Here is a 27,818-nt window from a genome sequence, read left to right as displayed (position 1 = left end):
TTGACAAAGGAGCAGTAAACATTCAATTGAAAAAGGACAGCCTATTCAACAAATGGTGCTGGTCCAACTGGCACTCAACATGCAAAAGAATGAAAATAGACCCTTTCTTATCTCCTTGTACAAAGCTCAAGTGTAAGTGGATCAAAGATCTCCACATTAAACCAGATACACTGAAAGTATTAGATGAGAAAGTAGGGAAAACTTTAGAACATATAGGCACAGGAGAAAATTTCCTGAACAAAACACCAATGGCTCAAGCTCTAAAGTCAAAGATTAACAAATGGGACTTAATGAGATTGCAAAGTTTCTGTAAGGCTAAGGACATTGTCAAGAAAACAAAATTACAACCAACAGAATGGAAAAAGATCTTTACCAACTCCACATTAGATAGAGGCCTAATATCTAAGGTATACAAAGAACTCAAAAAGCTAGACACCAGAGAATCAAATAACCCTATTAAAAAATGTGGTACAAAGTTAAACAAAACGTTCTCAGTTGAGGAATATAGAATGGCTGAGAAATATCTAAGGAAGTGCTTGACATCTTTAGCCATCAGGGAAATGCAAATCAAGACAACCCTGAGATTCCACCTCACACCAGTCAGATTGGCTAAGATCCAAAACTCAGATGACAACAGATGCCGGCGAGGTTGCGGAGAAAGAGGAACCCTTCTCCATTGTTGGTGGGGTTGTAAACTAATACAACCACTCTGGAAATCAGTCTGGCGATACCTCAGAAAATTGGACATAATACCACATGAAGACCCAGCTATTCCACTTCTGGACATATATCCCAGAGCCACTTTAATATACAACAAGATACATGCACCACAATGTTCATAGCAGCTCTATTTATAATGGCCAGAAGCTGGAAAGAACCCAGATGTCCTTCAGAAGATGAATGGATACAAAAATTATGGTACATTTACACAATGGAATACTACTCTGCCACCAGAAACAATGACTTGACCAAATTCTTAAGAAAAAGCTGCATCTAGAGAATATCATCCTGAGTGAGATAACCCAGTCACAAAAGAACAGACATAATATGCAGTCACTGATAATGGGATGCTAACCCCAGAGGCTCGCACTGCCCCAGAAACAAAACAAAACAAAAAAATCTCTATTCAACAAGAAAACTTTGACTATTTCCATGTTACATTTTGTTTTCCATGTACTTTATGCTCATTGTAACTATTAAGTTTTTAATGCATACTATCAAACCTTTAAAAAATCAAGTACTGACTAAAAATATATTCATACAGTTTTATGTAAAATTTTTTTTAAAATTTGAAAAAAAAGTACTGACAAAAGTGTATTGTATAATTTTATGCAAACAATGCTTAAAATCTGTACATTTATCTTTTTTTGTAAAATAAAGTTGTTAAAAAAAAGAAAAGAAAAAAGAGGCTACTCAGTGCCATAAGGCTGATACAAAAATTATCAGCCTCTTTCTTTCACTACATTTTATTTATTTTCTATCTACCTTTGTATCTAGATTCATGTAAGATTTAACTGGAGTTACCCTTCACAGGATATTATGTGCCTCCAAGAAGCTATGGATTCCGAAATAAAAATTATTCTCCTCTGTGAAATACTTGAAAACTGAATCTAAGAACATATGAAATAAGAGACTGTCTAATAGAACAATTAGGTTTTATTCCAGAGGTACAGGAAAATAAAATCACATATAATTCAATTTATTTAACCTACCTCATAAACAGACTAAAAGGCAAAAATCTCATGACAATTTCATTAGAAACAGGAATGGCCTTTAACAAAATCCCACACGTCCTCGTGATAAAACTCTTGAAAAATCTGGGGAAACAAGGGATGTATCTCTGTTTACAGAGGAAATTTACAGCACTACCACAGCTAGCATCAGCATTAACAGGAAGAAACATAACACAATTGCATTTAATTCAGAATAAAAGAAAGACGCCACTCTCTCCCTGTCTGATGAGCAAAGTACCTGAATCCATAGCTAGTACAATAAGACAACTGAAGGAGATCAAGGCAATAGAAAAAAGAAAGAGGGTTATCGAATTATCTTTACATGCAGATGATAAGATTCTATATATGGAAAAACTCAAAGCTCTACAAAGAAACTTCTACAGCTGATAAACACGCTTAGCATCACAGTTGGATACAAAATCAACACACAAAAATCAGGAGGAGCCTTTGTGTATACAAAGGACAGACTGCAAAAAAAAAAAAAAAAAAAAAAAAAAAAAAAAAAAAAAAAAAAATCAGCAATGCAACACCTTTCACAACAGCATAAAAACAAACAAAAACCTTTGGGAAATTCTAAATAATCCAGTCATTAAAACTTCAATTGCTTCTCATGTTCCATTTTCCTATGGTTTGTTCCATCTGTGTATCCTTACTCTCTGCACTGCTTTGTAATAGCTTCTTACTGTTTAGAGTGATTTCACTTGCTGATTACAAATTTAGCCTATACTAGATCCCCAAAGTGTTGTTTTGATAAGATCTAGATTGGCTGTTGTTGGTAGGCAGTACTAATATTCTCTTAGATTTTTATTTTAATACTAGAAACAATGTATTTAGTAATTGTGTATTTGAATAGGTATGTTTCTCCTTCTGCATTTAGGTAACAGTGTAGTGTCAGCAAAATGCATATTAGTTGCCTGCATTCAGTCAGTTGTTCTTTTTCCTGGTGGCAACATGTCTACATCTAAAGAGAGAAGATAAGTTCATCTGGGATGGAAAGACACCCTCAGCATATTTGTGAGTCAGGACGATCTGAAGAAGTAAGCTGCTCTGAAATTGCATTGTTATATAAAACAAGTACTTGCTTACTTATTTATTACTACAGTGAATTAGTATTATATGAGATTATCCAGGTGTAGAGACGCCACACTGAAGGAAGCCTTCAGATACTGATGGTTGGTTTCTGGTTCTTGGTTTACACATTTATTTTTCTGTTTCTTTTGATAATATTTTTATTGCTTATTCAAACTTTTTGTTCATCATGTTTTGATCATATTCATCTCCTCTCTCTTCTCCTTCTCTCTCCATCCCTTCCTCTTCTTTTCTTCTCTGTGACACAGAGAAGACAGAATGCAGCCTTGGAACTTCTGCCGCATCATTCTGTAGGGACGTTGGCTCCCTGTACTCGAAATAACGTTCCCTGCAGAGGTTGGAGTAGCAGTTCTCTTAAGGACAGCATAAGTCACCTGAGACCAGAGTACACAAAGGTGCCCTTAAACACACCCTCAGTATCTACGTAGCTGCTTCGGATAAGCCATGGCCCACGTCCAGAAAAAACATCCAGGTGACAAGTGGAAGACTGTGGTGATAAAGAAGGTTGACGAGCACAAACAGGAAACTGAGAGAGGCAAGAAAGTAAGAACGTATCTGAAAACAGTTCCAGCTGCTAAGAAGAAGTTTAAAAGTCTCCCAAAAAGGAAAAAGAATCTTACAGGCGACGAACTGTTGATAGTAAATCAAAAATATAGTGCTTCCAAGGAGGAGGCATTCGGGTTGGGCCCTCTAGTTTTCCCTTGTTTACAGCGTTTCAACAACATTAAGTCCTTTCTGACTCTGTATGTTGCAGCGGTCTTAACTCACGGTAAGTTGGAGGAGCAGGGTTGTTTAGGTGAGAAGAGTCTCTGAGGAAAACACGAGGCTGACACGCTGTGGGGAGGAGAGGGTGGATTACCTCTGACTTGTTTTCCAAACATGAATGAAAATCAGTTAAGGAACCAATTGCTCTGCCACTGCCTTCAGTCTTTGTCTCCCTGCTTGACAGGGTGGGTACCCTACTGTGAGTTTACAGCTTCAGAACTGATGAGAAGGTGGTGTTGAGTTAGTGAATATTATTTAATCATCAACTTAAGTTCGGGTTGAATCTTTTGGAGATTAAGTTGAAAACAGCACTGCCATCAGGATTTCTGCTCACAAGTTTGAAACAGTCTCTACAAAGAAGGTTCTGCCTGGAGTGGGTTTCCTCATATTTGAATTAAGGCTTGGGTGGTCAGACTTCAAGTGGTTCATTCAGGCCACAGGAAGAAACACGAGCGTTTGTTTCCGCATCTTGTCTTCTTCCTCTTCCATGTAGTTCTCTTTCTATTATTTTAGTTATATGTTTTTTTCTTATAATTTTTGTAATAAGTTGGGAACTACATTTGCCCACTGGCTTCCTGCTGGTATCCACACTTAGAGGTTGCCCGTGAGAGGCTGGGGCAGTAAGGATCAAAAGTGTAGACAGAATCTTCTGTGGTTTTCCGATTTGGGTGACACTGTGAGCCTGTGACCCTGGGCTGTAGAGCAGCAGGGGACCAGTTGGTTCTCAGAGCTTCTGGAGCTCTAGGAAGGATGTGGATTCCTGGATCTCTGCAATCCAAGGAGAGCTTGGGGTAACTGGGCAACAGCGGCTCTAGTTGCTTCAGGAATGACATGTGATCCTGTCTCTTTAAAGAGACACCATGAGTTTTAATTTGTAACTATTTTCTATTTTCACTCCAAAAAATGCAAATCTTTTTGTATCTATTCTTTTTATCAAGTTATTTTCCACCTTACTATGAATTTTTTCTTTTTTATATGACACATGGTGATTGTATACAGAAAAATGCCATTTATTTCATGTTCCTAAGAACAATTTACATTGAATATATACATTACTTTTTTTTCTTTTAAGATTGAAAATGTACAGAAAGATTAATCTTCAGGCACAGAATTCTAGTTATGGAGCAAGAATACATTTGGAAATCAAAACTGGGTTCAAATGTCCTTATAGTTTCAGCTTAAAGAAAATATGCAAATATTGATTATCCTGTTTATTATTTACTTCTTTAAAATTGGTAGATGGTACATTTAAAAGAGAGACAAATGATTTGAATGTTATTGATCGCTAAGACCACTAACAGAGTACTTAAAATAGCTTTTCATATTCAGGTAAAATATTTCATTTAAGCCAATGTATTTATTTTTGTTTATAGGTTTTAATGATTCACAATAGCATAAAATAAATTTGAGCTTGGAAAGTTAATCTATCCCCATGAGTTTTCCAGAGTCAGTAGTTTCAAATAACTTATTGTTACTATGTGTTATAGAATCTTAGCCCTGCTAAGTCATGTGAGCCACAAAAGGTGATTTCTCCTTTAAGTGTGGATATGTGTTGTGATTTATGATCCACAATTATGTTCTTTTGTGCATTCCTAAAGTAAATGATTTTTCCTGTGTTTTTGGAAAGGTTTGATTGTTCCAGCAGTATTGTGCAGATGAGTTCATGGCATTTAACATACTATGGTTTTATTCTGTTTATCACTCATTATGAAATGGACCTGCCTTTGACATGCAATAAATGGGACATTGCAGTTTTCAAATCTTTTTCTTCCTTGGATTGGGAGAAATAATTTTCTTGATCTACAGAGTTAATCTCTGCAAAGTGGTTAGTCAAGGAAGCAGAAACGCCAAACAATGAGAGGTATCACCAGGCCTCTCTGGATCTAAACTGAACCCATTCCAGAGTATCACACAGGAAATCTTCTAGAATGTTAATAATTCACCTCATAACAAAAGCCTTGGAAACATGAGTTTTTCACTGGGAATTACCTAATGCTAAAAGGAAAGCCAAAACAATATCAGAATAACATTTTATGCTCTAAATTTATAGCTGTCTTATGTGCTTGGTGTATATTTGTCATTAGTGCTGTATTCTAGCCAATGTAGAAAAGTGTTGAAATAAAGATAAGGATATAAAAAAATAAATTTGAATCACTATATTGATTTCTTTAATTATAATGGTGATGTTTGTCTATTATGAATCTTATTCTTTGTCTTTTTTTGTTTTTCTAGGTGCAATATTTGCTTTTGTTGATATGATTTTAAACATATATCAGGCTCAATTATCTCTGTCGAAGATGGAGTCGTATTTCATGGATTTCAGTGATTACATTGTGTCTTTCGTAGTAGCAATATTTATAGCACATTTTGGAAGTAAAGGGAACAGGACAAAATGGGTGGCAGCTTCCTGCATATTAATGGGACTTGCATCAATTTTCTTTGCTTTTCCTTTTTCTAAGTATGAAATAATAAAACCTGGAAGACAAAAGATAGGTGAGGTTTTCTCTAAGTGTGTTATTCTGTGCTAAATCAATATTGACTTAAAGCATTGGTTACAGAATTTGGGACCAGCTACTGAGGTATATCTGTGTATCCTTTACTGTGTGCTTGTTTTAGCTCTCAGAAAGAGATGACTCAAAGAAGCAATGTTGCTAAATAATTTACAAAATTATTTCTTTTATATAATTCTATGAATGTTACAAATCTCAAGAGAAGTCTGAAAAGTCATTTTATTTCCTACCAGATACTTTAATTATCCCATTTTATTCATAGCACACACCCATATAAGTTCAAATGCAGGAATAAGCCTATACTTAATGCAGGGTCAACTAGAAAAATAACCCTTTTCAAAAGCTGTACACTCTTTGACTAACTTTGGAATTTACAATGATCATGGCTTTGTGACATTGTTCAAGGTTGATTCCACAATCTTTTATCACTCCCATGTCTTATTTTCCTAAACACTCTCATATCTGTTCCTCTCTCCAATCCTGTTTACTTCCTCACAGTCATCCTCAAATTAACTGATGCCTTTTATTTGTACAGGTTAAAATGTAATTGGGGAATAGAATGTAAGTGTTTTATTTTATCTGTTTGAGTGTATGCATGCATAGACACCGTATGCATGCTGATACCTGCCTAGGCCAGAAAGGTTGTCAAGATTCCTTTGAACTGGAGGTATGGGTGGGTTTGAGCTGCCATTTAGCTGCTGGAAATAGAATCCAGGCTCTCTGTAAGAACACCCAGATCTCTGAATTCCTGAAGACCCCTCCAACTCCAAATCCCTCTCTTTTTATCATGTGTTGAAATATTGTTTACATACAAAAGTATATGAAAGAGCACTTCATATATTTTGATTTATGAATTTGACTTATTTTGAAATTAGGGTTTTAATTGGTATTTGTAATATGAAACGCACACCACTTTTTCACAGTCTTGCTTTTAGGGTTTATGCTACTGATATATTACATCATTGGTAATCTTCAATATGCTCAAGGAAGAATTACTTTTCACTGTTAAGTCTCAAAACGTGTAGTCAGTAGAAAGCTGAGAAGTGTGGTCTGTAGGAGTAGATAGACTAACTAGTAAGTATAACTTTCCATAATAAAGCAGAAGTAAATGGGCTCAAGATGATTTATGTTTTATGACTCTTTATCCTGAAGGACTTCTTGAGTCTATTCATCAAAACTGTAATTTTACTGAGAGTTTGCATGGTGCAAAAGAGAGAAAATATATACAAAGAAGTGCCAACAATAATTACAGAAGAAACACATAGTACAGAGATACTGAAATAGTTAACAGGAACACCCCAACAGGATTTTAAAGAATTATTTGGATAATATACTCAAAGACATTCGCCGTAAAGATTAGAAGAATAAGAATTACGAAAGAGTGAATGGTATAGTCTCAGCCATAAACGGGTTCTGCAAGGACCACACAACATTGCAGAAGACACAGAAGAAGGAAAGAGTTTAATGGGATGGAGGTTATGAGAGGTAGTGTGAAACCTTGACCTTAGGTATGAAGTAGCCATTGTAGTCTTCCAACTCATGGAAGCTGTGAGTACCTATAAGCATCTGTTAACCACCTATCATGGAGGGAAAATTAACTCACAAGTCACAATGCATTTCTGTATATATATATATATATATATATATATATATATATATATATATATTCTGTATATATAGGTAGATATTGCTGAGAGAGAGAGAGAGAGAGAGAGAGAGAGAGAGAGAGAGAGAGAGAGAGAGAGAGAGAGAGAGAAGGAAGGAGAGAGGGAGAGAGGAGAGAAAGACAGATGATCAGTAGTGTCCCTAGAAAGGTGAGCACACAATCCTACAAATGAACCTTCTGCTTTTATCCAGTGAAGAATTCTAATACAACTCACTGAGTCATTAAAAAATAAAACTATGAATGTAAAAAAGAGATCTAGTGGCAAAGTGGAAGCCAATCAGTGGGACCCTGAAGCAGACAGAAAGAGCAAAGATATGTAATCAATTTGAATACATCATATACATTTATGAAAATGTCATAAAAATGCCCATCTAACACAGTATATGTTATTTACAGAAACAAAAAAGGAATAATATGCTCGGTTAAATTCACAATTTTAGGGCATTGTACCACTTTCCTTTGAGCTATGTATTACTCTGCACAAAGTACACCAAATATTATTTCATTGGTATAATAGACTGTACTTTCATTTTATTGGTTTCTACAAAAATATTTTACAAGCATCTGTCAGATTTCAACAGAGATTGTCGTAATAGTTTTGGTTTACTATTACATGCTTATTTCTGCCAATCTAATAAGTATAAATACACAAACCCTACAACCATGTAAGCAATTTAAGAAATAGCTGGTGATCCAAAGGATTTTAAGATCAATTGGGAGCACAACTACCCAGTAACAAAAGAAATCTTTATAATTTAAAAATTATGTCTTTGTTACCCTATGTACACTTAGTTGTCTTGTTGCTATGAAAATGTCAGATATGAGACAGCATAAAAGTAAGAAAGATGTGTTTTTAACTCATGTCCTTAAAGTGCTACCTCCATGGTTGCTAGTCTCCATTGACTCTGAGTCCATAGCCAGGCATAAAACTGTTGACCTCCTGGTGAAAATAAACCTAATGCGGATAGGAAGGTTCTGCGATAATCTATAGCTTTCAGAAACCAGGAGCTCCTTCTCTCCCACACACACATTTCTAGGAATTCTCCAGATAATAACAGAGAATGTAGTATTGAATGCATGAGACTTTAGAGAGTTATTTTATATGCAAAACATAATAGTATATTATAGAAGGTCAAGGATCTAAAATAGGAAAATATTTAGTCAAAGTAATAGCATACATGTAATCTAATGATTGCTAAAAAAAAGAAACATGGAATTAAACACAAATGGTGTACTATCTAAGGAATTGCAAGTGATTTTTTTTTCTGGAGCTAAATGTCTGAAGTACAGGATGCAAAGTATTAGAAAATTAGTATTATATACGTTATACATGTATGAATATGTATAAGAATATTTGTGTACATTTAATCATATGCATATAGATAACTATACCATTTCATTATCTGTGTATCTCTTCCAGTATTTCCACCCATTTTCTTTGAGTGTGGTATTTGTATTTAGAACATAATGAGGAATTGATTGTATGACTATTCGAATGACAAAAGCATAGTGCTGGTAGCAATAGAAAATTAATTGTACATTTAATTTTGAACTCAATTCAGTAAAATCTATTTTTTATCTTTCAAAAGAGTTGTGCGTAGAAGGAAATGGAAATGGAAGTATAGTTTGTGGTGAAAGCCCATCTCCGAGCAGAGCAAAATGTATCTATTTCCACATCACTGGGCAGTGTATCCAAGGAATAGCAGGGATGCCAATTCACATCCTTGGCACAACGTTTATTTTTGACCACATTCCCACAAGTTCAGCCGGCTACTATCTAGGCAAGTTTTTTTTTTTTTTTTTTTTAAATCGAATTATGTATGGCCCATTTTTAACAATTGTTAATTTTTGTAGGGTTTAACTGATAGGTAAGTACTGTTGACCCTGTGATAAAACTGTGCTGAGTAAAAATGACTTGCTTGCATAACTTCCAAATTACACTGATACATTTAATTATGAGATTTAGAATAGTGTTAAGGTATTTAAAAGTTACTACAAAGCATTAGGGGAATAGAAAGAATATGTATTGAACAACATTATCAACCAAACTGATTCCTCTAGAGCTCCCAGAGAATAAACCACCAACCAAAGAATACACATGGAGGGACCAATATGCCCTAGCCTCATAAGTAGCAGAGGATGGCCTTATCAGGCATCAAGAAGAGAGGACTTATGCCCTAGTGTAAGGGAATGCTAGGGTGGGGATTAGAAAGGGAGTGGGTGTGTAGATGAGGGAAACACTCTGCTAGAGGAAGGGGGAGTGGGAAGGGATAGAAGAATTCTAGAGGGGAAGCCAGGAAAGGGGATAACAGTTGAAATGTAAGTAAATATCCAATTTAAAAAAAAAAGACAAAAACAAGTTGTAAATAAAAACATATGTATGTTTTCCATTTCAAATATTTCTGTCTGTCTTTGTTTCTGTTTCCCTGAGAGAGTGGAGAGGACTGTGGATGGTAAAGGAGAGGGTAGAGAGAGAAGTTTGGGGTAGTGGAGAAGAGGGTCACACATCTTTGCAATGTTGTATGGAAACGGTGTCCTACATTAAGTAAGTGTTTATTTACTCCCAAATAATCTACTTTGCTACCAGAAATAGATTTTGGTCCTGGTAGGTCAGATTGAAAAAATATATTCACAAAGATTTTAGATAATATTTTTAAATATAAGCTTGTTTTATACTTACTTTGAAAATGTCTGTTGTGACATACTAAAGGAATATCATTTATTCGTGCTCATTTTGAATAAATATATTTATGCTACACAAAATTTATAAATTAAATGAGCTATAATCAAGTTCATAATGTTAGCCAAGTTATATAGGTACCCAATATTAGAAAAGATGATATGCAATTTAGTTGTACTGTTAGACTGTAGTCTAGATGGTTCTCTGGCATCCTCTTAGGTATGATTAACATTCACAGTCAGTAGACACTGAGTAAAGTAGCTGACCTTTGTGTTAATAACAAGCCCCAGGTCAAGAAATGTAGAGTCCTAATGTCAGATTGTTTCCAAATGAGCAGCAATTGTGGCTCATGAGTAGCTTCAACTATAAAACTATCAGCAACTCTTGCATGAATTTCTCACCAGGTTCCTGTCCTATGAATCTGAAATTTTTTAGGATCAATTCCAGAAGTATTCACAATGAACTCTCTTATTCTCTTTTACACTGACTCCCGTGTCTTTCTGTCTTTTCCTATCCATCTTTCATCTGTCAAGTACTAGAGAATAGCATGAAAAACTTTCAGTTATCACAGATAGTTAACATGTATTTTATATGACCAAGTTAGATTTTGAAGCTGTTTGGTTCTCTGTTTATTTTCAAGCTTTTGGACAATCTGCACATCTGATGGGATACCTTCTTGGTCTTCTTGGAGGAATGAGGAATTTTATGACTCCCCCCAAAGAAAAATTAGCTACAGTGTAAGTCATATTATTTCCTTTTGTATTTTGTTCATATTGGGGAGCATACTTGTTAAATAGTTACAAAGGTGCATAAATAATACACAGAAAATATAGGCAAATGTGGCTGATGTGCACATATATGTAAACATAAGTACATTTATACTGTTCATTTGATCTTTTTGTTTGAAGTATAATCAGTATGATTAATTAAAATTTTATTAATGTTTTTTATTTTGTTGTTAACAATATGGAATAGTCATCCAACACACTACAATAATAGTAATTCTTTGCATGTTAAATACAAAGTTTTATCTTGGTTATTATTTAATCAAATTTTTTCTCATGTAATATATTCTGATCATATTCTCCCCTTGTACCAAACTCTTCCCAGCTTTCTCCCTACCCACATAGTGCTATATACCTAGAGATAAGAGAAAGAAAAGACATAAAATTATGTCTCCTACAGAAACATACTACAATAGAAGTTTTATAAAATAAGTACATATATGAAGTGGAGTCATCAATTATTTGGGGTGACAAGGCTCCAGCTAGATGTTAGTGATTCACTTGGGGTTGAGTTTTATGCAAAAAACAGTTATGGATCCATTTGCATTCTCATACTTACAGCTATCCACTTTTACCACCACCATTTTTAAGCCAATAACATGCTGTTTTCACTATGATAGAGTCTAGTAAAAGTAGAACTCAGAGATGGTGATGACTTCAGCACTTCCTTATTTAGGGCTATTTTTTAGTTTTATTTGTGTGTGTGTGTTTGTGTGTGTGTGTGTGTGTGTGTGTGTGTCTTCATATGAAATTGAATTTTTATTTTTAAAGAATGGTGTTGCAATTTTGTTGGGCTTTTTGTTGAATCAGCAGTTTGCTTTTGTTAGGATGGGAATTTACACTCTGTTATTTATTTTGATCCATGAGAAGGCAGGATTTCATCTACTGTTCTTCTTAATGTATTAAGGTTTTATTATTCAAGTTTCTCAATCAAGATATTTTTGAGGTTATTGTGAAATGTCTTATTTCACTGATTTCTTTTCTGGCCTGTTTGTTATTTATGTATAGAATAGCCGCTGAATTTTGAATGATTCTGTGTTCTACTCTGCTACAAGTGCTTATTAGTAGGGGTATCTTCATGGTGTATTTAGGGTCTTTTATTTGTAATAAAACTATATAATCTGGAAATAAAGACTGAAGTCTGCCTTTTGTATTTGTATCATCTTGGTCCCCTTCAGTTATCTTACACTTTTTTTTTTTTAAAAAAAAAACAACTTTATTTTACAAAGATAAATGTACAGATTTTAAACATTTTTTGCTTAAAATTATACATTTCTGTCAGTACTTTTCCAGATTTTAAAATAATTTTTACATAAAACTATATGAATATATTTTTTAGTCAGTATTTGAGTTTCTTAAAGGCTTGACAGTATGCATTGAAAACCTAATAGTTACAATGAGCGTAAAGTACATGTAAAACAAAATGTAACATGGAAATAGTCAAAGTTTTCTTGTTTTGTAAATATTTTTTGTTTCGTTTTGATTTCTTTATTTAATGGACTTCATACAGTCTATGAGTTGTTTCTGGGGGAGTGCGAGCCTCTGGGGTTAGCATCTGACTATCAGTGACTGCATATTATGTCTGTTCTTTTGTGACTGGGTTATCTCACTCAGGATGATATTCTCTAGATGCAGCCATTTTAAGAATTTGGTTAAGTCATTGTTTCTGGTGGCTGAGTAGTATTCCATTGTGTAAATGTACCACAATTTTTGTATCCATTCATCTTCTGAAGGACATCGGAGTTCTTTCCAGATTCTGGCTATTATAAATAGAGCTGCTATGAACATTGTGGTGCATATATCTTTGTTGGGTATTAAAGTGTCTCTGGGGTATATGCCCAGAAGTGGAATAGCTGGGTCTTCAGGTAGTACTATATCCAATTTTCTGATGTATCGCCAGACTGATTTCCAGAGTGGTTGTATTAGCTTGCAACCCCACCAACAATGGAGAAGGGTTCCTCTTTCTCCACATTCTCGCCAGCATCTGCTGTCATCTGAGTTTTGGATCTTGGCCAATCTGACTGGTGTGAGGTGGGATCTCAGGGTTGTTTTGATTTGCATTTCCCTGATGGCTAAGGATGTCAAGCATTTCCTCAGATGTTTCTCAGCCATTCGGTGTTCCTCAACTGAGAACGTTTTGTTTAGCTCTGTACCCCATTTTTAATAGGGTGGTTTGATTCTCTAGTGTCTAGCTTCTTGAGTTCTTTGTATACCTTGGATATTAGGCCTCTATCTGATGTGGTGTTGGTAAAGATCTTTTCCCATTCTGTTGGTTGCCATTTTGTTTTCTTGACAAGGTCCTTAGTCTTACAGAAACTTTGCAATCTCATTAAGTCCCATTTGTTAATCTTTGACCTTAGAGCTTGAGCCATTGGTGTTTTGTTCAGGAAATTTTCTCCTGTGCCTATGTGTTCTAAGGTTTTCCCTACTTTCTCATCTAATAGTTTCAGTGTATCTGGTTTAATGTGGAGATCTTTGATCCACTTACACTTGAGATTTGTACAAGGAGATAAGAAGGGGTCTATTTTCATTCTTTTGCATGCTGAGTGCCAGTTGGACCAGCACCATTTGTTGAATAGGCTGTCCTTTTTCCATTGAATGTTTACGGAACCTTTGTCAAAAATCAGGTGACCATATACATGAGGGCTCATTTCTGGATCTTCTATTCTATGCCATTGATCCACATGCCTATTTCTGTACCAGTACCATGCAGTTTTGAGAACAACTGGCTTGTAATATAGCTTGAGGTCAGGGATAGTGATTCCTGCAGATGTTTTTTTTGTTGTTGAGGATGGATTTCGCTATTCTAGCTCTTTTGTTATTCCATATGAAATTGCCCATTGATCTTTTCAATTCCATGAAGAACTGGGTTGGAATTTTGATGGGGATTGCATTGAATCTGGAGATTGCTTTTGGTAGGGTGGCCATTTTTAAGATGTTGAACTTTCCAATCCATGAGCATGGGAGATCTTTCCATTTTCTGAGATCCTCCTCAATTTCTTTCTTTAGAGTTTTGATGTTCTTGTCATACAGGTCCTTCACTTGCTTAGTTAGAGTCACACCAAGGTATTTCATAGTTTTTGTGACAATTGTGAAGGGTACCTTTTCCCTAATTTTTTTCTCCACCTGTTTTTCCTTTGAGTATAGGAAGGCTACTGATTTGTTTGAGTTAATTTTGTATCCAGCCACTTTGCTGAACTTGTTTATCAGCTGTAGGAGTTCTCTGGTGGTATTTTTGGGGTCACTCAAGTACACTATCATGTCATTGGCAAAGAGTGATGTTTTTATCTCTTCCTTTCTGATTTGTATCCCCTTGATCTCCTTTTGCTGTCTAATTGCTCCAGCCAGGACTTCCAGTACTATGTTGAATAGGTAGGGGGAGAGTGGGCAGCCTTGTCAGTCCCTGATTTTAGTGGGATTGCTTCAAGTTTCTCGCCAATAAGTTTGATGTTGGCTGTTGGTTTGCTGTATATTGCTTTTATTATCTTTAAGTATGGACATTGGATTCCTGTTCTTTCCAGGACTTTTAACATGAAGGGTTGTTGGATTTTGTCAAATGCTTTCTCAGCTTCTAGTGAGATGACCATGTGATTTTGATCTTTGAGTTTGTTTATATGGTGGATTATGTTGATGGATTTCCTTATATTAAACCAGCCCTGCATCCCATGGATGAAGCCTACTTGGTCATGATGAATGATCGTTTTGATGTGTTCTTGGATTCGGTTTGCAAGGATTTTGTTGAGTATTTTTGCATCAATGTTCATAAGTGAGATTGGTCTGCAGTTCTCATTCCTTGTAGGGTCTTTGGGTTGTTTAGGTACAAGGGTTATTGTAGCCTCAAAAAAATGAGTTAGGTAGCATTCCATCTGATTCTATCTTTTGAAATAGTTTGGAGAGTATTGTTGTTATATCCCCAATAAATGTCTGATAAAATTCTGCACTGAACCCGTCTGAACCTGGGCTTCTTTTGGTTGGAAGGCTTTTGATGACTTCTTCTATTTCTTTAGGTGTTATAGGGTTATTTAGATGGTTTACTCTGTCCTGGTTTAACTTTAGGATCTTGTAACTGTCTAGGAATTCATCCATTTCCTCCAGATTTTCCAATTTTGTGGAGTATAAGTTTTTGTAGTAGGATCTGATGATTTCTTGAATTTCCTCAGTTTCAGTTTTTATGTTGCCACATTCTTTTCTGATTTTGTTAATTTCTATACTCTCTATTTGCCCTCTAGTTAGTCTGGCTAGGGGTTTATCAATCTTGTTGATTTTCTCAAAGAACCAACTTTTGGTTTTGTTGATTTTTTCAATGGTCCTTTTTGATTCTATTTGGTCTATTTCTGTGCTAATTTTGATTATTTCTTGCTGTCTACTCTTTTTGGGTATATCTGCTTCCCTCTGTTCTAGGGCTTTTAGCTGTGCTGTCAGGTTGCTGATGTAAGCTCTCTCCAGTTTCTTTTTGGAAGCACTTAGGGCTATGACTTTTCCTCTCAGTACTGCTTTTATTGCATCCCATAGGTTTGGGTATGTTGTGTTTTCATTTTCAGTGAATTCTAGAAAGTCCTTAATTTCTTTTTTTATTTCTTCTTTGACCCTGCTATCATTCAACAGAGCGTTGTTTAGTTTCCATGTGTATGTGGGCTTTTTGTTGTCTTTGTTGTTGTTAAAGACCAGCCGTAGACCATGGTGATCTGAGAGGGTGCATGGGAGTATTTCAGTCTTTTTATATTGATTGAGGCTCATTCTGTGTCCAATTATGTGGTCAATTTTCGAGAAGGTGCCATTGGGTGCTGAGAAGAAGGTGTATTCTTTTACTTTAGGATAAGATGTTCTGTATATATCTATTAATCCTAATTGGTTCAAAGTCTCGGCTAGTTTTGCAGTGTCCTTGTTCAGTTTCTGTTTCCATGATCTGTCCATTGGTGAGAGTGGGGTATTAAAGTCTCCCACTATTATTGTGTGGGGTGAAAAGTATTTTTTGAGCTTTAGTAGGGTTTCTTTTATTAATATGGGTCCTTTTTTATTTGGAGCATATATGTTAAGTATTGAGAGTTCCTCCTGACAGATTTCCCCGGTAATGAGTAAAAAGTGTCCTTCCTTATCTTTTTTGATAACTTTTGGTTGGAATTTTACTTTATTCGATATTAGAATAGCCACTCCAGCTTGCTTCTTAGAGTTGTTTGCTTGGAAGTTTTTTTCCCACCCTTTTACTCTGAGATAGTGTCTGTCTTTGTCTCTGAGATGAGTTTCTTGTATGCAGCCAAAGGCTGGATTTTGTTTATGTATCCAGTCTGATAGCCTATGTCTCTTTATTGGGGAGTTGAGTCCATTTATGTTAATAGATATCAAAGAATAGTGGTTGCTGTTTCCTGCTATTATTGCTTTTGTGTTTTGAGTTGTGTCTGTGTCTTTTTCTTCTTTTAGTTTTCTTGTTTAGGAATTCTCTTGTTTTTACTAGGCTGTATTTTCCCTCTTTGTATTGTGTTTTCCACCTATAATTTGTTGTTGTGCTGGGTTTGTGGTCAGATATTGTGTAAATTTTGATTGGTCTTGAAATATCTTCATCTCTTCATCGATGGTGATTGATAGTTTTGCTGGGTATAGCAGCTTGGGCTGGCACTTGTGCTCTCTTAGGGTGTGCATGATGTCTGTCCAGGCTCTTCTAGCTTTCATAGTCTCTGTTGAGAAATCGGGTGTGAGTCTGATTGACCTGCCTTTATATGTTACCTGACCTTTTTCCCTTACTGCTTTTAGTATTCTTTCTTTGCTTTGGGCACTTGATGTTTTTACTATTATGTGTCGGGGGTATTTCTTTTCTGGTCCAACCTATTTGGAGTTCTGAAGGCTTCTTTTATGCTCGTGGTCATCTCATTCTTGAGGGTAGGGAAGTTTTCTTCAACGATTTTGTTGAAGATATTTACTGTGCCTCTTAGTTGATACTCTTCTTCCTCTTCTATTCCTATTATCCTTAGGTTCGGTCTTCTCATTGTGTCCTGGATTTTCTGGACATTTTGGGTTAGGAGCTTTTTGTTTTTTGCATCTTCTCTGGCTGGTTTGTCTATGTTTACAATGTTGTCTTCTGCCCCCGAGATTCTCTCTTCCATCTCTTGTAATCTATTGGAAATGCTTGCTTCTGTGACTCCTGATTTCTTTTTTAGGTGTTCTACCTCTAGAGTTATCTCTTTTAGTGTTTTATTTATTGTGTCAATTTCCGTTTTTAATTCTCTCTTCCATTCCTTCATCTCTTTGGTTTTGTTTTCCTGTAGTTCTTTGAGTGTTTTTCTTGTTTCCTCTTTAAAAGCTTCTAAATCTTTTTGCTTTTCCTCCTGTTCTTGTTTAATTATCTCAATCAGCATCTTGAGGTATGATTTCAGGTCTGTGTCTTCCTTTTCTGGAGTGTTTGGAATTCCGATGTTTGCTGTTATGGGAGAGCTGGGTTCTGGTGTTGCTAGATTGTCTTGGTTTCCTTGGGATATACTCTTTTGCTTTCCTCTTGCCATTTTGTTGTCAGCGATACGTTCTTGCCTTTCCCTTGTATCTGGTCTTTGTCCCTGGATCTCCACCGGTCCAGATGGCAGATGGGCCGAGCCCTGTTCTATGCCTCAGAGTCACCGGGTGGGAACAGAAGTTCCAAAGTTCTGTTCCTGGTCGCTGGATCAGGCAGGGCAGGGCAGGGCAAGGCAGGGGGTGCACTTTCCGTGTGCACTCTGCAGAGATCTCTCTGCTCCCTGGCAGCTCAGATCTCCCACCCATCAGTTGCTCTGCCTCTACCAGTTATCTTACTCTTATTGGTTAGATCAGGTACTAAAATGAGTGAGTGTGAAAAGAGTCCTTTGCTCCTGTACCTAATTTTAGTAGAAATGCTTTGCCATTCTTTATATTTAGGTTGATGATAGAGTAAGCTTAATGTAAATCACCTCTGTTGTGATGAAGCTTGTCATTTATATGTCTAGAATCCCCAGGGCCTTTATCATTATGTGATGGTGGCATTTGTCCAAGTCCTCTTCTGGATCTAATATAATGGTCATGTCTTTTCGACATTCAGTTTGTCATAATTGGATTAAGTATGAGGATGATATCTGCATCACAGGGATTAGGCCTACTTGATCATGGATTATGAACTCTTTAGGGATGCTCTTGTACTCAGCTTGCAAACACTTTGATGGGAATATTTGCATCTGTATATTCATTGATTTGCTGAAAAGCCTACATTACATTAAGAAGAGATTCTTGGCAAAGATGAATCTAGGGTACCATCAAGCTTTTAAATAGTAAAATTGGCAATAAATGTATAGAAATAAACATATTGATTAGAATTTCTGAAAAGTAAATGACAAAAAAATGATATTAAAAGGATAAAAATAGACCCAGCAAGATGCCTTATTGTATAGAGGTGCTGGTGATTAACCACAAAGATCATTCTTAAAATTCATGATAGAAAATACAAACACATAAAATTTACCAAATAAATAAATTAAATTAACTGATCATTTTAAGTTATTAACATTATTAATTATTAATAATGTGATAGTAGATTATTTTATATTTTATATTATATAATGTATCTTTTATATATTATATTATTTATGTGTGTTATGTATTTATATTTATTATACATTAAATAAATGATATGTTATATGTTTTATTATACTTATATATAGGATTATAGATATGTATATATGTATATTTATATATATAAATCAGACACTCAAATATACATATACATACACATATATGTATGTATATCAGATATACATTCTAGCTTATCCAATAATGGCTTCTTATGAATGGAAGATTGGTAGTCGTTTAGTTCATGAGGCTGGATGTCTCGGATGGTCTTCAATATATGTTGTGGATTCTTGAAGAAGTTGGCTCTAAAACCAGTGAACTGATGAATTTGTTAACAAGGGCAGGAACAATCAGGCAGAGAACAAATATGGCCAGAGAGAAGTCTACGTGTTCACTAGTAGAACACATGTAAAATTCAAATAATGTATTCCCTTAAAAAGTACAAATGGACAAAGAGTATTTGAGAAATGTTTGACATTCTTTTTCACCAGGAAAATGCCAATTGAACCTGCCTTTGAGTCCCCTTTTGTCTTAATTAGAATAACTATAGACAAGGGAATAAATGCTCAGGAAGATGTGGGGAAAGCAAAACCTTTATTCACTACTGGTGGTAATATAAACTTGTACCATAATATTGGAATTTTCTCAAGAGAAAGTTTCTGAAAATAAGGTGCTAAAGATAAATATCAGCAGTTAAAATGCATACTACTCTTGGACAAGACGTGACTTGGGTCACAACTATCTGTACTTCTTGTTTCCACAGGGAATGGTTTATACACACACACACACTCACACACACACACACACACACACACAAAGAGAGAGAGAGAGAGAGAGAGAGAGAGAGAGAGAGAGAGAGAGAGAGAGAGAGAGATAGATTTGATAAGAAAATATGGACATATGATTTTATGCATTCATAAAAAATTAGTATGGATATGCAAAACAAAATTTATCTTGATATGCAAACCTCCAGGAGTAAAATTAAAGCATCCTCAGCACAATAGGTACAATGAAAAGAAGAGGTAAGGAGCTTGTAGTAGGCTATTGGAAAATACACAGGCAAAGATATATAAAAAAAAATACTGAGGTGGAATAAGAAGATGTTTGGGAATGTGTGGGGAAAAAAAAACAGATGATGTGACACTGGAATTCAAGACACTTCATTTAATATGTCAAAAATATGAAAATACTTCCCAAAGGGAAAAAAATCACTAAAATGAAAAGGATATAAGTATTCAGGCACAATGTAATCAAATGTCATGAAACAGACTTATGTTCAAACAACTCTATGTAAATCATACTCTAACCTAGCTCTCAGAGATAAAAGGTAATGGAAGTATTCTCAAGGCAATGAAGAAATTAACTAACAAGTAAGAGTCCAGACTTACCTACTGACACACTTCTCAGAAAACCCATAGAAATATGACATTTATTTTATTTTATAAGATCAGAATACAATTTTATTGTTTCAAAGTGTCTTTTCTCTTACCACACACTCTATGATACTCCTCATTGTTTTTCAAATTAACAGTTCTTTTTCATTACTTGGTGATACATAGCTATGTGTAAGTATGTATATATATGATTTCCAAAATACATCTGTAGCGTTGACTGAAAAAAATAAGTATACTTTTTAAATTAAACACATTTATTTCAAAAAACAGAGATAAATGTACAGATTTTATAAGAATTTTTACATAAAACTATATGAATATATATTTTTAGTCAGTACTTGTTTTTAAAGGTTTGATAGTATACATTGAAAACTTACTAGTTACAATGATCATAAAGTTCCTATAAAACAAAATGTAACATGAAAATAGTCAAAATTTTCTGGGTGTGTAAAGATTAAACATGATCATTTTTAAATACTAATATTGCCACCAGGCTGCATTCGTAGCTCTTGAATTATTAATGATTTAAGGTCTAGGTGTATAACACTATGAGAGGGTGCTATAGACTTATTTCTTTTTCCTATAAAGGACTGAGACTTCCACATATTGGCCTTTCTTCTTTTTTGTGCTTCATATACTCTGTGACTTGTTTCTTAGGTATTCAGAGCATTCTGGGACTAGTATCCAATTATCAGTGACTGCATATTATGTCTGTTCTTTTGTGACTGGGTTACCTCACTCAGGATGATATTCTCTAGATATATCCATTTTCCTAGGAATTTCGTAAAGTCATTGTTTCTAATAGGTGAGTAGGACTCCATTGTGTAAATGTACCACAATTTTTGTATCCATTCATCTGTTGAAGGACATCTGGGGTCTTCCAGCATCTAGCTATTATTAATAGGGCTCCTATGAACATGGTGAAGCATTGTCTTTACCATATGTTGGAGCATCTTTGGAGTATATGCCCAGAAGTGGAATAACTGGATTTTCAGGTAGTACTATGTCCAATTTTCTAATTAAGTATACTTAATTGTTTTAAAGATAAGCAAATTTATCACACAAGAAATAATAAAGTAGGTTACTCGAACTGAGGTTAGTATAAAAAATTAAAAATGCACAAATTTAAGCTAAAATAATTTAAGAATCTGGAGTACCAAAATGTAATCTAATAATATAAGCTGTATGCACCTGGTGTTGCATCCTTAGAAGAAACCCAATACTGGAAGTCAATAAAATTAATAATTATCTTAAGTTTAGTCAATACAAAAATATGTTAACTATCACATCAGTTAGAAATGTTGCATGGCAGGCTTTGATGATGTGCAGTCACTTCATCAGTATAAAAAAATAGTAAGAAAGACGAATGATTTCCTGAGATGTTGGAGGAAGAGCATCAGGAAATGAGAGAAGCTGCCTAACCAGTGTGATACAAGTCCCTGATTGAACCTCTACCCTGAAATTGCCTTTGTTCAGCGTTTCTCTGCTACATTCAAATCTGCAGGTTTTAGAGAAAGACCTTTTACCAATTTTCACGAATTTTTTTTTTATCTTTGGATCCCTTTGTTCCATGGCTTTTATTAAAAACACAAAGTGGCCAGATCTTTTTTTTCACTATAGCTTAAATATCAAAAAAGATTTTTTTAATAATTTACAGTTAGCAGTGTACAGTCATCAGTAGGCCACAGTCCCACAGACTATGTTAGTGACTATGTTTTACAAGTGCCAGATGATTATGAGAACTCCATCTTTTCACAAATTTTTAGAGTGATAGAGCAAGGTCTACTTTCATTTTTCTGCATATGGACATCTGCTTTCCCCACAACCAGGTTTTTGTTTGTTTGTTTGTTTGTTTTTGGATATTTTCTTTAATTACATTTCAAATGTCATCTCCTTTCAAGGTTTCTCCTCTGGAATCTATCCCAACCCCTCCCTCTGCCTTTATCAGAGTGTTTCCCCATCCACCACACTCCCTCCCATCACCCCTCCCTTGCATTCCCCTACACTGGGGTACTGAGCCTTCACAGGGCCAATGGCCTTTCTTCTCCTTGAAGCCAGCCGATGCTGTCCTCTGCTACATATGCTTGCCTCCATGAAGGTGCTCCCACTACCAACCACCCTCTCCCACCTCAGCACCTTGGCATTTCCCTACACTGAAAAAAATGAGCCTTCAATGGACCAATGGTCTCTCTTCTCATTGATGCCAGACAATGCCTTTCCTCTGTTGAAGGACATCTGGATTTTTCCAGCTTTTGGCTATTAAAATAAGGCTGCTATGAACATAATAGAGCATGGTTCCTTGTTATGTGTTGGAGCACATTTTGGGTATATGCCCAGGATTGGTATAGTTGGATTCTCAGGTAGTACTTTGTCAAATTTTTTAGGAACATCCCGACTGATTTCCAGAGTGGTTGTATCAGTTTACAAACCCACCAACAATGGAAAAGTGTTCCTCTTTCTCCACATCCTCAGCAACATATACTGTCACTTGATATTTTTTTTTTTATCTTAGCTATTCTGACTGGTGTTAGGTAGAATTTCAGGGTTATTTTGATTTGCGTTTCCTTGATGACTAAGAATGTTGAACATTTCTTTATGTGTGTGTGTGTTTATTTCTGGGTCTTCAATTTTGTTCCATTGTGCTACCTACATGCCTGGTATAATTAATATAGTATAAATGGTCATTCTTCCCTAAGTAGTCTACAAATTCAATGCAATCGCCACCAAAATTCCAACTCAATTTTTCATAAAGTTAGAAAGAAGATCTGGCTAATTGATTTGAAATAACAAAAACCCATGATAGCTAAAACTGTTCTCAACAATTAAAGAGCTTCTGGGAGATTCACCATCCCTGACCTCAAGCTTTATTGTAGAGCAACATGATAAATACAGCACAATATTTTTTATGCTATTGAAATGATAGTGAATTTTTTCTTTGCTTATATTTATGCAGTTTAAAAACAATTATTAACAGTAAGAAATCTTATAGTTAAATATCCTCATAGTTACACTTTTTATTGGATATTTTCTTTACTTACATTTCAAATGTTATCCCTTTTCTTGGTTTCCTTCCTGGAATCCTCTTTGCCCACCCCCTGCCTCTAGAAGAGTGTCCCACCACCCACAAATTTCTATCTATCTCATCTCTCAGTCCTAGCATCCCCCTACACTGGAATATTGAGCCTACATAAGACCAAGGGCCTCTCCTCCCATTGATGCCACATAAGGCCATCCTCTGCTACATATGTGGCTGGAGCCATGGGTCCCTCCATGTGTACTCTTTGATTTGTAGTTTAGTCTCTAGTTTGTTGATATTATTGTTCTTCCTGTTGTGTTGAAAACCCCTCCAACTCTTTCAGTCCTTTTTCTGACTCCTTTGGTCTTCCAACTTCTTGAGCTTCATGTGGTTTGTGGACTGCATGTCAAATATTTTTAATATCCTATTTCATTCCATTACATATTTTTATTTCAGTATTAAAAACTCATTATTTTTAAATATTCAAAACTTTATTGTAGATTTTACTTATTGTGTACAAGCATCCCCTCTACCTCATACACACTCAGACACACTTCGAAGATGACAATGTGTATAAGCAGTAATGGATATTTGTTGCTCTTTCAGAGGACCTGGGCTGGCTTCCTAGTACTCTCATATGGAGGCTCAGAAACATCTGTAACCGCAAGTCCAGGATGTCTGACAGAATTTTCTATATTCTGTATATGGTACACTACATGTATGCAGGCAAAGCACTCATATACATAAATAAATAAATGTATTGAAAGAGTCTAAGAAAACAGAATTATTTAAAATAAACATGCACTCTTTTGGTAAATTTGGCATTTTGATAAGAACTAAAGCACTTTAGATTTCAACTAAACATATGTGTTAAATTGGGAAGCATTATTCCCTTCCCATAAAAGAAAACCGCTTGTTGTGATGTTTTCTCCTGTCTTTTTAATGCTGTTCAAAGGTTTATTATGTGGTGTTGAACAAATGGTAGGAAAGTAGTACAACGGCCTTTGAGTTTACTGACTCTTCTATAGTAGAATCAAAACAGTTTTATATTTTCAATTATTCATTTTGAGCATGAGGAAAGTACTTTGATTTCAAAACATATCTGGTAAATATGATCAAAATGTTTGCTTGTATTTAATCAATTGTTTAAAGACTGGCATTCAATAGAGGCCTCAGTTTTTTTTAGGTGTTAAAATTTAAACATTTTTATCAGATATTCTCTGTATTTACATTTGAAATGTTATCATCTTCCCCCACCCCACTCCCATACTTCCTCTTCCTCTGCTTGTCTTCATGAATGTACACTCATTCCTAATAATCCTCTCCACTCCATTGCCTTGGCATTCCCTTACACTGGAAAAACATGCCAACCCCCTACCAAAGACCTCTTCTCACACTGATGCCAGAAACTGCTTTCCTCAGCTACATATGCAATTGGAGCCATATGTCTCTCTTTTTTTTAAAACTTTATTTTAAAAAACAAAGATAAAAGAAAAAAAATTAAACATTTTTGCATAAATGTATACAAATACAATTGTGTTAGTGCTTGGCTTTTTTTTCTTTTTTCTTTTTTTTTAAGGATTGATACTCTGCATTAAGGTCTTACTAGTTACAATGAGCAAAAAGTACATGTACAACAGGATGTAACCCAGAATTAGTCAATGTTTTCCTGGTGTGGAAGGATTGAGCATGACTTTTTTGTTTTGTTTTGTTTTGTTTTGTTTTGTTTTTTTTTCTTTAACTTCACACAGTCCATGAGTTGTTTCTGGGGCAGTACGAGCCTCTGGGGTTAGCATCCCACTATCAGTGACTGCATATTATGTCTGTTCTTTTGTGACTGGGTTACCTCACTCAGGATGATATTCTCTAGATGCAACCATTTTCTTAAGAATTTGGTTAAGTCATTGTTTCTGGTGGCTGAGTAGTACTCCATTGTGTAAATGTACCACAATTTTTGTATCCATTCATCTACTGAAGGACATCATATGTCTCTTAATGTGTGCTCAAAGGTTGGTACTTCAGTCCATGGGAATTTTGGATGGTTTGATTAGTTGATAATGTTCTCCCCATAAGGTTGCAACCCCTTTCAGGTCCTTCAGTCCTTTCTTTAGCATCTTCATTGGGTTCCCTGTGTTTAGTCTGATGGTTAGCTGCAAGCATGTTTTATACTCTGTATGACTCTGGCAAAGCCCCTGAGGAGGCATTTTTATCTGCTTCCTGCCAGTAAGTTCTTCTTGGCATCAGAAATAGTGCTTGGGTTTGGTGGCCATATAGCAGCCTTATTTATAATAGCCAGAAGCTGGAAAGAACCCAGATGTCCATCAACAGAGGAATGGATACAGAAAGTGTGCTACATTTATGCAATGGAGTACTACTCAGCTATTAGAAACAATGACTTTATGAAATTTGTAGACAAATGGATGGAATTAGATAGAGACTATCATCCCGAGTGAAGCAATCCAGTCAAAAAAGAACACACATGATATGCACTCACTATTAAGCAGATACTAGCCCCAGAAAGCTCTAAATGCCCAAGAAACAATTCACAGACCTTATGAAGCTCAAAAAGAAGGAAGGCTAAATAGGGATGCCTCAGTCCTTCTTAAAAGGGAGAACAAAAGACTCATGGGAGAAAATACAAGGTCAAATAGAAGAACAGGTATTGAAGAAAAGATCATTCAGAGGCTGCCTCTAATGGGGATCCACCCTATATACAGCCACCAAACCCAAGCACTAGGTGTACAATTGTACATAGTTTGTGACACATCTGATGTGTTATTAAACACATATAAGTGAATTTGAACTACTAAGAAACATGCTTTGGGTATTTCAAGTACAGGGAGTTAGGGTCATTGTAATCCATGTACTCTCAAAGGTTTGGAGGATTAATGTGAGGCTTTTTAGCTTAAAAGTGAACTTGAAGTCTTTCTAAAGGAAAAGTAGGGTGTTCTTTAATTATAAAGCTGCTTAGCATGTGGGAAACCCTGAGTTCAATCCTCACTACCACAATAATTAAACATCAGTAAATGTATAGTAACATGAAAGTAAGGTATAGAGCCTATGGATGTTACATAGTAACATATATGAGCAGCATATTGTGGAAATGAAGATTGTGACCCTATGTGATTGTAGGTACATACCTGTATTCCTAAATAACACCTTCAAAATATGAGCATTTGCCTTACCAGTAAATAACACTGTAAACATTTCAACATTTTATGAAAGTCTAATAAACTTTTCAAGTAGTATATGAAAAGAGATCCTCTAGAACAAACTTCTGTAGAAGTGAGCATCTTTCATACAATAACTGGCTAGTATCATTTATGTATGGGGGTGTTTTTCAGTATATATTTATATATGCTTCAAGGGCATCTAGGAAAAGTAGTATTTTTCGAGGGCATTTCTCCATGGGTGTAAATCTTAAAATATTAGTAGTGGAATATTCATAGACTACTGTAGATCTTTTCAAAAATGATTTGAACCAAAAAGAAAACCCTTTGGTAACTTTGAAAAATATACTATTGGGTTAAGTATTGGTTAAAATGGAGACATACTGTTAGTTCATAGACACTGTGAAAAAGAAATTTAGCACACTCCAGCACACATGGTATCTCATGTCTCCTTCTTAACTTGCCAGCTCCTTAAAAAGCAAAAGAAACCTTAAGAAGAATGCAAATGTGTCCAGTAGAAAAATCTCAAAGACCACAGAAGTACCAAGTACACTTAAAAGAAGGGACCTGAAGGAAGGGATTTCAGATGACATGTGACCACAGGGTTAGATGCCATAAACAAGGAAAGTTGTGCAAACTACTCACAACAGAGTTCCAGATGCAAGATTTGGATTTTTAGAATCACAAATTAAGGTTAAAAACAAAGCAAAACAAAAAAATCAAAAACAAAAAGACAAACACAAACTAAATAGGAACAAAGAGAACCTTCTGCTACCAAATGATGTCACTGAAAAGGGAAAGGAGAAGTGAGGCTCCGATGGGAGGAAAAACAAAACAGTGACACTGAATAGTAATCAGGAACTCGTTTCTAAAAAGAGCCCCTAAATTAACAGTGACAGATTACAAGTGAATGCAAATTAACAAAAATAAACTCTCCAGTTCTCCCCAAAAATATGATTTGTTTTGTAAATGATCCTAATTCAAAGTTCTTCTATTTTTTTTCTCTCTTCAAGTGAACCTGCTAAGTTGTATCTACTGTTGCAGAGTGAGTGGTGGAAAACTTTTTTGTTTGCTGGAGCAATCTCCCTTTTTATATCTTTAATGATATCATGCTATCCAGCTAGTTTACCTGGTGAGTATAAAAATAATATAATTAGTTACAGTTACTTTTGCTCTCAACTACCATTCTGGAAGCAGAGATAAACTACATTTCCTTAAGAATATGCTTTCCTGCTGGTATTGCTCTGTCACAGAGAAATATTATCATAGTGTGGTTATTGCTATTAACATATCAAACAGTATCACATTCAAATATTATATTTATGAACTATAATTTTACTTTAATATATTTGTGTTTTCTTTTCAATAATCTCTTTTTCTGTAAAGTGCATAGGTGTTTTTGAATATGAATGTATACTTAAATCTATTTATTCTTGATTGTTAATCA

At 35.3% G+C, this 27,818-nt stretch overlaps 1 protein-coding gene across 1 annotated transcript in view; it reads left to right on the top strand.

Moving 5' to 3' along the window:
* Positions 1 to 3,266: 3,266 nt before the first annotated feature.
* The window catches only part of LOC308433271 (solute carrier organic anion transporter family member 6C1-like), a gene marked incomplete at both ends in the record, with an annotated part of 52,049 nt that continues 27,497 nt past the window's right edge, over positions 3,267 to 27,818 (top strand). The window contains 5 exons of the mRNA XM_080933272.1: positions 3,267 to 3,591; positions 5,820 to 6,080; positions 9,353 to 9,544; positions 11,084 to 11,180; positions 27,385 to 27,503. Of these exons, the coding sequence (XP_080789398.1) occupies positions 3,267 to 3,591; positions 5,820 to 6,080; positions 9,353 to 9,544; positions 11,084 to 11,180; positions 27,385 to 27,503 (994 nt within the window). The remainder of the gene's footprint in view (positions 3,592 to 5,819; positions 6,081 to 9,352; positions 9,545 to 11,083; positions 11,181 to 27,384; positions 27,504 to 27,818) is intronic.

The sequence above is a fragment of the Micromys minutus genome (genome assembly GCF_963924665.1).
Source record: "Micromys minutus genome assembly, chromosome: 19".
Lineage (NCBI taxonomy): Eukaryota > Metazoa > Chordata > Mammalia > Rodentia > Muridae > Micromys > Micromys minutus.
This window is presented reverse-complemented; position numbering and strand designations above follow the sequence as displayed.